The sequence below is a fragment of the Colletotrichum chrysophilum genome (assembly GCF_026319265.1).
Source record: "Colletotrichum chrysophilum strain AFK26 chromosome Unknown scaffold_14, whole genome shotgun sequence".
Classification (NCBI taxonomy): domain Eukaryota; kingdom Fungi; phylum Ascomycota; class Sordariomycetes; order Glomerellales; family Glomerellaceae; genus Colletotrichum; species Colletotrichum chrysophilum.
Genome location: NW_026517301.1, coordinates 477223 through 493029, shown reverse-complemented (window position 1 = coordinate 493029; position 15807 = coordinate 477223). Strand labels below are relative to the sequence as shown.

General features: G+C 53.3%; 2 protein-coding genes across 2 annotated transcripts; one reads left to right on the top strand and one right to left on the bottom strand.

Moving 5' to 3' along the window:
* Positions 1-1577: 1577 nt before the first annotated feature.
* Positions 1578-6406, top strand: COL26b_002816 (uncharacterized protein; the record flags this gene model as incomplete). The annotated part of the gene is made up of 5 exons (XM_053175723.1): positions 1578-1660; positions 1857-4426; positions 4474-5369; positions 5396-5674; positions 5732-6406. The coding sequence occupies 5 exons, from the start codon at positions 1578-1580 to the stop codon at positions 6404-6406; spliced, it is 4503 nt and encodes a 1500-aa protein (XP_053040432.1).
* A 4479-nt stretch (positions 6407-10885) lies between these two features.
* COL26b_002815 (uncharacterized protein) lies at positions 10886-12289 on the bottom strand (the record flags this gene model as incomplete). The annotated part of the gene is made up of 1 exon (XM_053175722.1): positions 10886-12289. One exon carries the CDS (start codon positions 12287-12289, stop codon positions 10886-10888), a length of 1404 nt encoding a protein of 467 aa, XP_053040431.1.
* Between the last annotated feature and the right edge of the window lie 3518 nt (positions 12290-15807).

Here is a 15807-nt window from a genome sequence, read left to right as displayed (position 1 = left end):
GGCCGGTTTGTCTGATTGTTGGATTTGCATTTCTAAGCGGCGCGCGGTGTCGGAGGGATCTGGGTCTGCGAGTCTGCGAGTCTGCGTTGATGTGTTGTTGTTTCTGTTTCACCGCATGTTGCGAGGTGCGAGGTGCGAGGGACGGTGAGGCATGATGCCGGCGCGCGGTGTGCTGGGCGTTGGTGGCAGGTGGCAGCGGGTGAGCTGGGCGCCCTCTTACGGGTTCCTCTCACAGTGAGAGCGAGCCTGGCCAGCAGATCAAGCTTTTGATGGAACCAATGGGGAGCGCCCCGTGGTGGTTTCGGTGAGAGCCCGGCGCGGGAGCTAGAGGGGAGCGTGGCAGACGCTACAGGGGATCACGTTGCGTTTCAGGGTCTTGGCTGCGTTTGTTCGCTGGCGGGTTGGTTTGCTGATGCTGTCATCTATTTCACTGATGCTTCGATGGTTCTGTTGACGATGCTTTTCTGCAAGATGCCCTCTGAGACTCTAGTATTATTATACTCGCTTCCGTAGCTGGAATAGCAGCAGAAGAATGCAGACACAAAGTAACCAGCCATGATGAATCACCGCCTTCCATGATCAAACAGAAGACGGCGTTCCGTTTCGAGGCATGTCCAAGTTTTTGCTATCAGTAACGGGCCAGCAGCTGGGCTGTCCCCTGGAATTCCAGCGCAAGCCCAGCGAAAGCAACCCAGCTAGCGCGGTTTGGCTGCAAACACCCGACCTCTTCACCGGCATCCGAAGCCGCTCCGACATTGTGCGCTGGCCTCTGTTCTAAAGGCCTAAGCCCGCAGCGGTCCCGAGACGGCCAAATTCACCCGCGCTTACCTTAGGTAGGTATGGATGTTGAGAGACAGACACAGAGAGAGAATGCTGGGTAGAAGGGCCAAGTGCAATTGCAACATCTGGATGCCTCGCTCGCATCATTCTGTCATCCCGGCTCGTCAACCACTCACCATCCACCCACAGCCAAATCGGCCCCTCCCCGGCACCAGAACCCGTCCAGACGAATGCAGCCCTCACCCATCTTCAGCGCTGCATCTGCCTGTCTTACCAGGGGTTCAATTGGGCCTGTCGATGCCATTCGTGCGCTCTCGATCCACTTTGTTCGGCGGTGCCCCCCCAAATGCCATCTATCCCCCCCATGTCCCATGTCCCATGTCCCTGGTCTGGTCCCATCCGCGTTCCCTCTGCCGTATCTAATCGCTCTTACGAATACATACCAAGTATCCGTACTGCGCATACTCTGAAGCAGGTACTCACCGGTGGGCTCGACATATCTTTTTTTCCGGGGTAGATTGAAGCATTCCTCTTTCTTTCCTTCCTTACACTTGCTAGTATTGTTTCCCATCATCCTTCGTTTGTACACGTCGGATAAACAAAAGAGGATCCTTTGACGCTACTGTCAGCAGCAGTTTGCTCTCTCTTATCGTCAATGACGTGCCCCTCGTGAAAGCTTCACTCGTTCGAACCCACCCAACTGCAGACGCGAACCGACGAGACGGGAGCGAGCTGACACCCACGTCATCTTGGGTCCCTTCCCGTGCGGCGCATCGCCGACCTCAACGTCCGCCGTCATGGACTTCTTTATGGAGCGGGCCCTGACGCTCGCAGCCACGGCCCGGTCCCAGTCGCAATCCTTCTTGGCCACCGTTCAAAGGTACGTGAGACGGCATATCATGGCCTTGGGAGTGGTTCAGCCTCAGCTACGTTCCTGCAGATCGTTGCGACCCGTCGTTGCGCAACTGCATGCTAGGGCTTTTTTAGACTTTGGCCAGCCAAGCCCGCAGTTGCGCGGAAGCTTCTACTCCCTCGAGTTGAATGAATATGAGTCCCATGTGCTGACAGCCTTACAGACACGAGGAACTAGCCTGGATCGATGATGTATCACGGTTTGCGGAATCAGGCTATCCTCAGGTCTTCATCGTCGCCATCTCGGTCCTCTGGATTGCCACTCGCCTCTTCCACCGCCGCTCCAAGCCATCATCACCCGAGTACCGTGCCGCTGCCATCAAATGGCCTTGGGAGCTATGCGCTCAAGTGTCTCGCGGCTCAGCGCTTGCTTTCCTCGCCCTCGCTGGCGCCCGAGGCCAGACGCCATGGCTGAACGTCGTCGCTGTAGGCTATGCCTTTTCACTCGGCCTTCTCAGGCTCATCAACGATTTGCACTGGCGGCACATTGCTTTGCACCAGGTCAACTTTGTTCTGTCTACTGAAGTACTCATCCTAGCTGCATCGGCGGCACTCCCCTGCATCGAAGCCACGAGCACATGTGCGATCGCGACACCGGTAAGAGGTGGCCTCGCAAGTTTGGCTGTTGCTGTTCTCATCGCAATCACTACTCCCAGAGAGTGGGTACCTCCCGCGCTCAAGTACGACGTCCCCGAGGGATACGAGACCAACGAACCCGCACCGGAGGAGACTTGTAGTTGGGCCAACTATTACATGACCTTCGAATGGCTTACCCCCTTGGTATGGAAGGGTGCGCGGACAGAGATCACCGTGGACGACCTTCCCCGGCTACCGTGGTACGACGAGCCGCTTCTGCTGCTCGACAAGATCAAGAAAGCTCGCCTCAGGGGCAAGACGACCATTTGGACGCTTTTCTTCCTTCTCAAGACCGAAGTCGCCCTCATGTCTGGCTACATCAGCACTGCGTACGCTGCCGAACTGATCGCTCCATACGCTCTGTACCAGCTTCTCTCCTACCTTGCCGACCCTCAGGGCTCGATCATCCGTCCTTGGGTCTGGCTCTTCCTCATGTTCTCCGGACCCCTGTCGCGGTCCGTTTTGTTCCAGCAGTACGTCTTCACGTCGACTCGTCTGGTGGTGCGCCTGAGGTCTGCACTTACACAGGAACTCTATCACCGCGCAATCACGTCCATGGAACTGGAGGACGACATCTTTGCTGCCAAGGGGGAGGCTGAAAAGAAGAAGGCTGGAGGCGAAACTCGACGGTCGACTCCGGCTGGCCGCTTGGCTAATTTGATGGCCGCCGATGTACAAGCCATCTTTGGAGCGCGGGATATCATCATGGTTTCTATGGGTGTCTCCACCGGAACCGTGATTGGCTTTGTCGGACTGTACCAGATGTTGGGCTGGCCTGCTCTTGTCGGCATGGCTATCCTACTCTTCGCCGCCCCCATGACGGTTTTGGTCGCACGATTGATGGCCTTGGCGACCAGGAAAGCCAGAAGAGCCCAGGATTCCCGTATTTCCCTGGTATCGGAATATCTAGCGTCAATCCGCGCGGTCAAGTATTTCGCTTGGGAAGATGCCATCGTCAAGACCATCGAGGACACGCGTGCGAACGAGCAGCGTGATCTATGGCGTGTCTCACTCATTTACGTTACTCTCAACCAGATCACTGCTTTGATGCCGTACATTGCCATGATCTCGATGTTCACGCTCTACGTTGGAGTGCTTGGACAGCCCCTGACGGCGGCAACTGCGTTTACTACTACTTATCTCGTCAAGACTATTCGCCGCAACATCACGCAGATGGGTTTCATGTCGAGGAACATTACTAACGCTATGATTGCTATCGGCCGCCTTGATAAGTACTTCGATACCGCTACTCCTTTGGAAAAGTACCCCGAGGGAACGCTTCAAATTCAGGGTGCGACATTCAGAAGACACAAGACCGCGAGCTTTCTGCTCAAGGATCTCTCCATCGACTTTGTAGAAGGCGGTCTCAATGTTGTATCGGGTGTCAGCGGAAGTGGCAAGACTACCCTCCTTCTGGCAATCCTGGGAGAGACCGTCAAGGAGAGCGGTTCGATCACGCGGCCCAAGGATGTCGCATTCGCGTCTCAGTCTTCTTGGTTGCAGAATGACACTATCAAGGAGAACATTCTCTTCAACAGCGCTTATGAGAAGGTTCGCTACGACAACGTTATCAACGCCTGCTGCTTGCCGGTAGACCTGCGGGAAATGGAGCACGGTGAACAGACCGTCGTCGGCGAGAACGGATCGTCACTATCGGGAGGCCAAAAGGCCCGCGTCGCTCTGGCTAGGGCCCTCTACTCGAAGGCACCGCTGCTTCTTCTTGATGATGTATTCTCAGCACTGGACGCCAAGACGTCTGCTTTGCTTTGGGAGCGTTGCTTCTGCTCTGACCTTCTCAAGGGACGTACTGTTGTGCTGGTGGCCCAGCAACCCTGGGTTGCCGCGCAGGCTGACATCGCCATCACCCTCGAAGATGGCGAGATCAAGAACATTGAACAGAACATCGGCGTCGTCAGGCAACCCGTTGCCGTGGCAAAGGATATCGAGGGCGAGGCGGACAACTCTGACTCTTCAGATACCGAGGTCGAGACACAGACGGATCCTATCAACGATAACAATAAGGTCGCTGATGATAAGGGAACTAAGGACGCGGTGGCTCAGGAGATGAAGACTGGCGGAAGGAGTGGACGCCTTATGTGTGAGTAATACCCTTTTCCCTTGACGAATGAGCTGACAATGGTACAGTCTTCAAGTACATGGTTTACTTTGGTGGGCCGTGGTACGCCATGTTCTGCCTGGTCATGATGCTCCTCTCGCAGGTCGCAGTCATGGCTGGATCCCTCTGGCTCTCCGTCTGGGTCGAAGCCTACAGCAGCCAAGTCGCCGTCGACATTGCCTTCTACCTCGGCATCTACGCCGCCATCACCGTGGCCGAATCCGTCATCTACGCCGGCGTCTTTCTTGTCTTTGAAAACGGCGCCTGGCACGCCGCCCGCAAGCTCCACAACGACTTCATCCGTGCAGTCATGCGCGTGTCGCTCTCATGGTACAAGAAGACCCCCGTCGGCCGCATCATCAACCGTTTCTCGAGCGACATGTCGTCTTTGGACTTGACCGTCAGCCCGCAGCTCCGCGCGTTCTTGGAGAGCAGTATGGCGTTGATTATTCGCATTTTCGCAATCAGCTCCATCTTGCCGGTTTTCATGGTCCCCGCCGCAGTGACCTGCTTCCTGGGTATCATTATCGGCGAGCTGTACACACGCACTGCGGTAACGATCAAGCGTCTTGTGGCGTCGGCACAGTCCCCCATCTTCACGCAATTCGCGGACACCTTGGCTGGGTTGGCGGTTATCCGCGCCCGGAGCGGCATGTCTGAGCAATTTGGCAATAACCTGGCTGATAAGCTTCGCGTGTGGTCCCGCGCGGCTGAGGCCAACTTCAACTGCAACCGATGGGTGGCCATGCGTGTGGATGTAGTCACGGCTTTAGTGGGATTGAGCGCTGGTATCATTGCCGTGTCAAAGGCCGGCATCATCGCTGCCGGACTCGTGGGCTTCTCGCTCACCAATGCCACGGGGTTGAGTCAGACTATTCTAATGTTGGTTCGCAGCATGAACGATCTCGAGATCGAGCTGCAGAGCGTGAGTTGCCCTGGTTCGAAATCTAGTATGTCACTGACAAGAAGCAGTTTGGTCGCATCAAAGAGTATGCCGGTCTCGAGCCCGAGGAAAAGTCGGATGAGTCGTACCCAGAGGAGGGCGAGTACACCGACGACCCGGCGCATGCCATCCCGAAGGACTGGCCTGCGACAGGCGAGATCGAGTTCCGCAACGTCACCATCCGATATGACGAAAACGGGCCCAACATCCTCACGGACGTCAACCTCAAGTTCAAGGCTGGAGAGAGAGTCGCCATCATCGGTCGCACCGGTAGCGGCAAGTCCACAGTACGTATCAACGGCCATTTGTGTGTATGATGAGACCCAACTAACATCGCATTGCAGCTTGTTCTCTCCCTCTTGCGCTTCACCCACATCGTCTCAGGCCAGATCCTCTACGACGGAATCGATATCACCAAGATCCCCCGCCGCCGCCTCCGCGAAGCCCTGACCATCATCCCCCAGGAAGCAGTCCTCTTCAACGGCACTCTGCGCTCCAACCTCGATCCCACCGGCACAATCGCGCCCCCGACCCTCGAGAGAGCCCTCGAGTCGTGCCAGGGCATCGCCTCATTCCAGTACCACTCCGACTCGGACGACGCCGACGCCGACCCCTCGACCGAGGCGCCCGGCCTCGCGCTCTCGACGACCGTCAACGCCAAGGGCGAGAACTTTTCCCACGGCCAGAGACAGGTCCTGTCGCTGTGCCGTGCGCTGGTGAGGGGCAGCAGGCTGATGTTGCTCGATGAGGCGACCGCGAGCATGGACTACGAGACGGACCGCGGGATCCAGGCGGTACTGAGGAGGGAGGTGGACAGCGACCGGACGCTGGTCACGATCGCACACAGACTTAGGACGATTGCGGATTATGATACCGTTGTTGTCATGGGTGCCGGCAGGGTTGTGGAAGCGGGACGCCCGTCGGAGTTGTATAAACGAAAGGGTGTGTTTTATGATATGGTGTATCACAGTGGTGAGAGGGAAGACTTGGAGACGATGTGGGGGGTTGCGAAGGAGTGAAAATTTGAGCGAGATTTGATGTCGATAGAGTCTTGAAGCGATATAGAGGGCGCTGATAGAAGTAGACGGCGCCCCTGGCCTGTAACGGGCATGTTAATTGAGCGAGAATTGAGACGTAATGCTTCCAGTCATGAAAACTCCCCTGTTGACCGTCATTTGGGAGCAAGGATTGGGTTATAAAAGTCTGGTCGAGGTCAACCTGTAGCGTTGACAAGACAATCAGTTCAGTATCATCCCACTTCGGCTGGATCTGGGAGCAGCTTCCCTCAAAATAACCACAACTTCAGCGAAATTCGTCGCCGTCGAATTGAAGCCGCACTGGGAATTCTCCCTGTCCTTCATTTTTACATGTTAGTCCCCACGTATTCAGCTGCGTGAGTGTGTTATGGCGAGTGCGTACGGTATGATGAATCAAAACTTCAAGTGTCACAGACTCCGTAAGACTCGATTGATTAAGTTCATCTCCCGCTGAAAAGTGATGTCATCATTTGTGCCTGGCTTTCTGCCTTCTCTGAAGCCAGCCACGCTATTTTATACATACTTACGCGGGTTGAACAGGTGCCGGTTGATGACGATCGTTGGCTCAAGTATAAAGAGACTCAATGCAGAGATCGTTTTCTGGGCCAGACAATGTCGGCCTTCACTCTGGGGTCTGATCTGGGCGAGCATGGTTTGTGATACCAGGCCATTCTCCGGTCAAACCATCTGAGCTCTGCAGTGGTTCCCGGCATTGCGCTCGCCGGTCTCTCACGAAAGGCACTCTTGTCGTCTGTTGTTCTGTGGCCTTTGTGTATTCGGACAAGCAATGAGGGACAGAGACGGTAACATTATTTGAGTTGCTAGTGGCATGTGGGACTCTTAAGGCCCAGGACAGGATCTGCATGGTCAGTCCTTTGTGGTAATTAAAGTAGAAACTACACGCACAACCGAATCCATTTCTACAAAGCTTCAATATCATTACCAAAGTTGCCTCTTTTAAGATCGGCAGACTTCAGCTGCCCGAGGTTTTAAGCTGCCCTGAGTCTGATTCCTCCGCCAGGCGTCCTTAATCTCTCAGAAAGCTTCTTGCATCATCTATCTCAGAAACACCTCGATTTCACATGAGTCTTTTGCGTGGTGATAGAGCGGAAGTCGCGCGTAGTTGACCTAGACTTCTCCTCGACGTCTACCGTTGCTGCCAACTCATCGACACGTCCCTCTTCTTCTTTGTCGTGGGTGTAGTCCTGTGCTGAGTTTGATTATGGTAATTTGAGTTATGCACCTTGTGACAATTGTAGTCTATGACTCTCACAACGGAGGACCCCTAGTGATGTATACCAAAGTATTTGGTAATGTCGAAGGTCAACAACTTCAACCGCTTTGTCGATTTGCAGATCTGAAAATCCGAGTCCTAGCTGCGATTTAAATACCCCAAATCGGTACTAGTTTTGGTACCATGAGGCGTCTGCTATGGTTCTATCCAAAAGTAGGATCAAAGCAATATAAATTGTGGCTCAGTGTCATGAACTTGGCCAGAACAGCCCCAATTAAAGATGGGGATCCGATGCTAGTTTTCAGATTTTGACTAGATTTAGAGTCAAATCCCCGTTAATCCATATGTCTACCTTCAGATCCCCTTTTCACTCTTCGGGTTAGATGATTCGTCTTGACAAGATAGAACACATTCAAGCCACCGGCGGCCCAACATGCGACAAATGACCCTTCTATGAAACACTCGTCTATGACGGTCAATGCCTGTATTCTGGCACTATACCAGCTGCGGTCGATCAGCTGTGGATCGGAAGAACAAATATTCTGAAGGAGTAGTTTTCTAGGATTTCCTATCGCATTTATAGTCATCTCACCGTAGCAGCCCTTGGACTCGTCAACGACGTCTCGAGAGACACTTGCGCACGCATGAATGACAGGGCACTTAGCCAAACTTTTCAGCCTCGGCGCAACTATTGATGATGTCTCTTCTCCAGCTTTCCTTTAAATAGTGTGCCGGTATCCGGAGTCATGATTATAGGGAGGCAGGCAATTCTATGGTTGATCATGTCCTGCATGATGGAGGCTGCCGGCTACCCCAAATGCATAGTTCTCTGCCCGTACTCTATCCATGACACTGTTCATCGGTGCTCTAAAGTTTCGCATTGACTCTGGCTGTGTCTTTTCTGACTGATTCTGTATCCTTGAGACGATGATGGACGATAGTCATGTATCACGGAGTCTACGGCATCGTTCGGTCGCAACGGTCAGCAGTCCGAGATCATCAATCTCCGGTCTGCAGAGGGACATCCATTCAACAACATCACATCTTATTTGTCGCTGTGTTACATCATTTGTTCTTTGAAGATCAGGTGTATATAAAGCGCAGGTACCCTTTTGCTGACGCTTCCACCTGCTAACCTTGGATATCCTGAATGTGTGAACTAGCACGTATTTAAGATGGTGCTTAGCGTCTACTTTTTCCTCGACGGTCAAATTCGGCCGCGTTATCCATCATATCTTTTGTTGCGTTTTGAAACATCGGGACAAGTCAGCTGCGACAAGTTCGAGTCGACTGAGCCTGGTGGGTCCATGTTCATCACTTTCTCTCCGTCGCCATTTCTTGATGTTTATTCAACGTCTCGTTCGATGGTATACGTCCACCTGCTCTGCACTTAGCCGCTTGGCCACTCAAAGGCTGCGACACTGATCTGGCTTTGCAGGTTCACTTTGAAAGATCAAGTTGAGCGTCCCTATGGAAATGAGCAACGAGTAGGATCCAAGGACTCCTTGACTCAACCAAGTCATTCTGCAGTGTTCCCATCACCGTTGGGCTTTGAAGCGGCAGTTAAGTAGACATGCCAACACGTCATTCCATGGCACGGGACTAAATCCTGGCTTGGCTTCTTCATGCGATGTCTGAATAGCTGCGTATTGCAGTGTCACTGCTTTTTCCGATTTTGCGAAGATTCCTCCGTCATAGCATTCTCGTCAAAAGCAGGAGTAGAACCTATTAACCAATACGGGACTCGATATAACTCAGGCGTGTTCAAGAGCATTAGGCGAAACTTCCAACTCCTACAAACACGAATACTGCAATTGCCTAACCTTCAGTGTAATGGCCACCCATTGCATCATGAGATGCTTCACCAGTTGCACGGTACGCTCGACTTGTCCGGTTGAGGATGGTTGTGACGCTGGTCCGTGGATAAGCCGTGTCCCATTGAATGAAGTGACCGTAGCGAAGCTACCTCGAGATACCATGAAGATACCTTCTGCGTCCCCTGTACGTGCGTTGAATATTAGGAAAGAAGCAGCGCAGAGTGACAACGTGTGAGATACCCGTAAACTCATATTTCTACGTCTCTTCAGTCGACAGCAAGGGGGCAAGCTCATAATTACGATTACAAGCTATCGCAGTCGCTGATTAGGGCCATGTTTGGAAGAATCTAAGAGGTTCTGGTATTCCGAATACATAACAATATCCATATGGAAGGGGTCACGCGTTCATTGCGCTGGATGAACTCAGGTGCCTCATCGACCAGGCTTCACGATGAAACATCAAGGATTTGGTGCATGGTTCTGATGCGAGAATACTATATAAGGCCGTGACTATTATGGAAATGGGTGTTTCGAAACACGAAATGGGGGTACGAGATGTTTTGGCGCTTGAGTAGTCATTATTTTGAATGGCCTCCACGAACGGTCGATGAATCCGATGTTGGCGAGCGCTGCTGCTTTGCCACAGTCCATCCCCGCAAGCCCAAGTCCGCTGTCTTGCCTTGCCGCCCTTCATCTTCTATGGCCTGCTATTCGGTCATGTATGCCGAGGAGAGCTCAAGCCTCTGAAGCTATGGAACCACGTGGATTGTAACTTCCAACATTCACCTTCAAAACAGGTCGATTGGAGGAAGCGTGAGCGAGGAGACTATCGTGTTGAGGAAGAGGTTGCATTGTGCTTTCAGAGGAGATTCATATGTCAAAATTGTTATGCTTCATTTATAGGCTTGATTACTTAGCTGAATTGGCCCCCAGGGAACCCGCAACTAACCTACTTAAATAATCCGGTTTGACGTAAAAGTGATCGAGACACGGACTGGATTCCGATGATCGAATTTGGCGAAAGTGACCCCGTTTGTGTAATAACACGCATACGCAGTTCGTCATGATAACCTCCGTTCGAGAAAGAAAGTCGTGGAACTCCGAGTGGCTTCCTCGCCGATTCCTATGTCTGGCGGCTTCCCTCATTGGTTCAGAAGTATCGCAGCGATATACGGTCACGATGAAGGAGAGTGGAAGAGGTGACCGCCTATTTCGAATCTAGCAATAACGCCATCGAATCACTGGGTACAAATGGCTGCACATCATGCTTCACTTTCACAAATAGGAACGGAACGCTGAAAGATGGAAAATTGTTATGGAAATTCTTCCTGAAAATTATTGACAGCACTAAATAGTAACGAGAGAACGCTAACGAAAGACCAAAAAAGACAACAAGAAGCAACACGAGCGCTACGCAGCCATCTGAGGCGAAACAGCAAAGGACGAAGCTGGGATGAACCCCCCCGTGGAGGTATCAACAGAAAGGGCGGAGGACCAGCTGTCGTTCTGCACCATCATCAGCTCTCCGCCCAAGGGCAGGCTTGGCATCAGTGTAGCGCTAGGGTCATCGTTCTCACCCAGTTCATCGCCCCTATCCGGTCCATTGAGTGTGAGTGTGGCCTTGACGAAAGCCCTCAACGAGTCCATGGCAGCGTCTTTGAATGCCTTGTTCTCTTCAGTATCCGCGACGGTAGGTCTGTTGAACCGCACGAGCGCATTACGGAAACCCATCCACAAGACGTTGTCTGCATGATGGAGAGCCGCATGAGACGTCAGTCTGGATCTCATGAATAGGCCGCCCTCATCTTCGCTGGGAACAGAGAAATCGGGGTCATCAAAGTCTTTGGGATAGACCAAAAGCCAACAGACACTCGCCAAAACCTCTGCATGAGACAGATGCATGACCTCGATGGACAGGCTCGCCCACTCCGGCCAGTCGCCTTCGATCGTGCACTGCTCTCTTAGTGTGCCCCATAGCGTGCCGTATAGCTCGAAGAGGCTCTTCCATGCCTCTTGATGTTGGTCAGGTTGGATTTTAAGAGTAAGCAGCGCTACGTTGATAGTGTTGCTAGATATGCCGTAAAGCTTTGTGTGGCACCATGCGAGGCATTGCCGAATAACATGCATGGTCGGTGACGAAGGGGCTTGGTTGGAAAAGCTGCCAGCCTGCACCTGGTTGTCGATGCCGCCATTCAAGACCTGGGAGTCAACATTATTGATAACTGATCCCAGCCGCAACCTGTCTACCTCTGTGAGGATTTCCCGATGCGTCACGATGAAGTTGTCGAGGAGAATGTAGGGGATCAAGTTGACCGACCCTCCGACTGGGGACAAGAAGTTGTCGACAGCCGCCGTGATGCTCGAAATAAAGTTGGCGGCAGGCTGTGTCATGTTTCCCACTTTGTCCTTCATGGGGTCGCCAACAAGAGCATGCAAAAGGCGGTGCTGTGCTAAATCTTTTCCGCTCCAGGAAGGGGGGATGTGTTCCTCCAACAGGCGCAAGGTAGCTTTGCGCTGTTCCTCTGTCTCAGCAGACCGAGCAAGAGCTGTCAGGTCTAGTCGTCCATTCGCACCTGTACCTGCTTTGTAGTACTCGGTCCACGCGCCCTCGGTGTCGCAAACGGCGAGCAGAACCTCTGCAGCCTGAATACCCAAAGGTACTTGATGCTGATACTCAAAGTCCCCAGGCGGAATGTCATGCTCGATGGCACACTTGGCCTCGCAGTCCTGGTCTTCGAGAGGGCTGTATTCGCTGTCACCTTGGCTTTCTGGGCTGGCTGAGCTCTCGGGTTCTCCAATGTTGTATTTTCTCATTCCCCATTTCTCTAGCCTGTAAACCAGTTGTCGCTTGCTGGGAAGAGAATCAGCTTGAATTCAGTCTCGTAAAATGGGGTATAACCTACGTGACTTGAACATTGTAATCGTTTTTAAGGGTCTCCTTCACCTCCGCGAGGGTTTTGATTGCGTACAGCTCACAGATGGTAGACTTCAACCTTTCCCATTCCCCCTGCGGCTTTCGTCGGGCTCTCGTTTTGTTATTCATCAATCGTGCTTTTCGTGGGTTTCTCGACTTCCCTGTCATCGAAAGGTGAATGATGAAGAGCACCGCGATTGTGACTTCAAGCTGGCTGCTGTAGCCACCATATGAAGACAGCACAAAGGGCTGTCAGGCGAAATCTCCTCCCAGAAAAAGGCCGCAGAGCCCAAGGGCAAACTGCCTAGGGGTGGCATTGTCACTGTTGAGGCTCATTTTCGAAGACTTTATTGGCAAGGCTTCCGTTTGAGTCTGCCTCATGGGACGCGACCTAGAAAATTGGGAATTGGAATTTCACAGTGTTACGTCCATAAGTGTAGTACTTTCAAGACCAATCAGCGGGAAGCAGCGGATTTCATACTTTGTAAGTTGCAGCTGCATGCACAGCCGGCCACTGAACGTCGTCGGGCACGAATGGAAATGGTCTTCGCGCCCAAACCACCACTCACAAGATACAAAACCTAGTGGGGTCGCCTCCATTGGGTTGCGCGGCCGCGTTCGATTTGGCAATTCCATCTGCTGAAATTCCAATAGAGATGAACTGCCTGCCTCGGGCAAAGCGGTTCCAGCATACTCGCATAAAGATGGCTGCCAACGCAGGCTCTCAAGACGAAGATGAATCCACGGGCAACGCAAGAAGAACGACCCATCAAAACCCCACAAGACGCAAAATGAGTCCTCATCGTCCAAACGGCTGGTCGCTAGAAAGCGGAGGTCGTTACACAGAACAACGCGAGACAGAGTCCATAGCCGGCTTCGACAGGATACCTTACACAAAAACGTCAGAGTTCGCGGGCCCGATTGCCCCAAGCGAATCACCGGCGCCGCGTGGTCGGAGACCGAAGCCTCGCCGAGGGTTGCAGACGGCTGCCGACGAGGCAATTTCATCGATTGTCGCCGAAAAGGGTACCAGAATAGGAGAAGACGAGCAAGTCAAGAGGTACGACAGCCTTACAAGAGAGACGGGTATTTTGGATCTAGTATCAAGATCGAGTTGGGGTTCTCAACAAAGCCTGGATGGTTCACCATCATCTCGAAGAGTAGCAAGGAGTTTGGCTAGGTTAAACGATGCTGGAGATCGGTATTTCAGGGTAAGAATATGGCCCCAGGTAGAAAATCCAAGACCCGGGCTGACGCCTTCGGTAGCAATTATCCCACTCGAGGATGTGCAAACAAGATCGAGGGTCCAAGGGTGGTCCAAAACTGGTATGAGATAGCTGGGGAAACTTCCCATCAACTCTTGGAGAACTGCAACGCGCATGCGCTTGGGAAAAAGAGAGCCGGGGATAGAGAAAATAGCCGTACATCGAGCCAAACAAGATACCCTACAATAATTCGAGCATTCGCTCAACCGCCACATCTCGGAAAGAGTGCAAGAGGCGCCGAAATCGAGATGTAATTCCTTCGCTAACGTAGAAAAGTGAGCTGTGATTTGCGGCAGGCAGTCGGTAGTTACAGCGCCAGTTGTCTCTCAATGCTCGGGCGGTTGGATCGCGAATGCTGTAATGACAATCGGGACGTGAGGGGCAGGCAAGGTCGGGTGTGTCGAGGATGGGCCAGGTGACCGTGGCTGGCGTTGCCCCGCAATTTAGCCCAGAAGCCGGAGAAAAAGGTGCGGTGACGTGGGGAGGTATCGACATGGTAGAAGTACCTCGTGTAGCGACGCGGTTTCGTTGGCTTCGAAGCCAGCCGCGCACCGTGTTCAGGTAGGTAGCTGCAGGAGGACGAGCTCTGGGTCGAGACCAGACCGGCTGGTTTGCCAAGAACAGAGCGAGTGGCATGAGACGTGCAGTGGGCCGATGGATGTTTCTTTTCTCTTGCAAACCGCAGCTGGAGGCGAGGCACGACCGTTGAAAGAAGCAGAAGCATAGGTAACATGCCGAAATCAGGCGAAATGGGGCTCGGTCAAAGTTCTGCTGATGGTCAATTTGTGACAATTTCTGACTGAGGGAGAAAGAACATCATAGAGCGGTGTGAGAGGGAGTCGGTAGAGTTAGCTAGGTTGGCTGGGTTCAGTGGTGGTGTTGGTGTGCGGCGCTACCATAGCTTCCGCCCCCCTCTCGAACGGCGTCCCGTTCCATTGGAGAATTGGACGACGGGTGTGCAGCAGTGACTGGAGTCTATCCAGATGCGATGGTTGCGCCGATGCTGCATTCGCGGAAGTCGACTTTGGAGGAAGAGGCAACGACACCCTCACAGGTGCAGGGCAGACCCGCCGTCTGGTAAGCATTGCTGGACGTCAGCCCAGGAGGGGAAGCTATGAGGTGATGATGATGGTGTCGGCAGATGGCAAGCAAGGGTCCCGTTTCCTCCAAGGTTCCAAGCAAGGTATGCCGAAGAATTGACACACGGGTGTCCCTTGGGCCTGCTGTCAGCTGTGACAGTGTAGAAAACGAGGCATTGCGAAGTTAGGAGCGAGGTGGTGGTGGCTGATGGACGAAGTAGTTTGCCAGTCCATTGGAATGAGCGGCCACGAGGAGAACACGATGTTCCGCTAGCAAGACGGTCCGGTGTAATGCCCAGAGACTGACGGTGTCGCCTCCAACGCTTCTCAATGACAACAATAGCGACGCTGGAGACGACGACGGGCTCGGCGGTTGCAGGGACGAATGTCAGTGCACCTCGGAGAGAGGCGATGGAGAAGTTTTGGAGCGGGAAAAAGTGGCCCTGAAGCATGGGGATCGGGATGGAGGGGGGGGCCACTGGCGAGGTTGCGGAAAGTCGTCATACTTGTGCAAGGATGACCCAATCACGGATGGCACTCCGCGGCGACTTGCCCCCTGTCAGCCATCGGACTGCAGCTGCAATGCGCTCCACACCTGCTGCGCAACGCCTGGCGTGTGCTCCAGCTTCACCTCATTTCCTCACTGTTCAAGGTCGAGCCGTTTGGTCTCATCCTACAGTACTCGTAACCGAAAATCACCAGGAAGTGAGTGTACTTGGAAGGGCCCAATGCAGCCTCTTGCTTTTCTTAGCTTGTGTCGCAGGTCTGTCTGTGGCTTGCGCTCCATCTTTCGTCGTCTTGGCACCCCCATGCCACGGCCTTCGAATCCTGGAGCTGTTCCACCTCTTCAGTGCTAGGCAAGGTGCGAGTGGCTGTTGTATCACCCCATCAAGGTACGGGTACAGTGACTGTGATGGGTGTCTACATGAACGGGACGAGACCAGCTACTGCGCAGCAGGCCGGGTGGCTGGCCTGGGGAACCGTTCAGTGCTTGAAGGCATCCACGCATCGTCAGCTCTGACGACAGCTCGCCATCTTGACCTTCGCGACTACTGACCTTAAATTGTGGCTGCT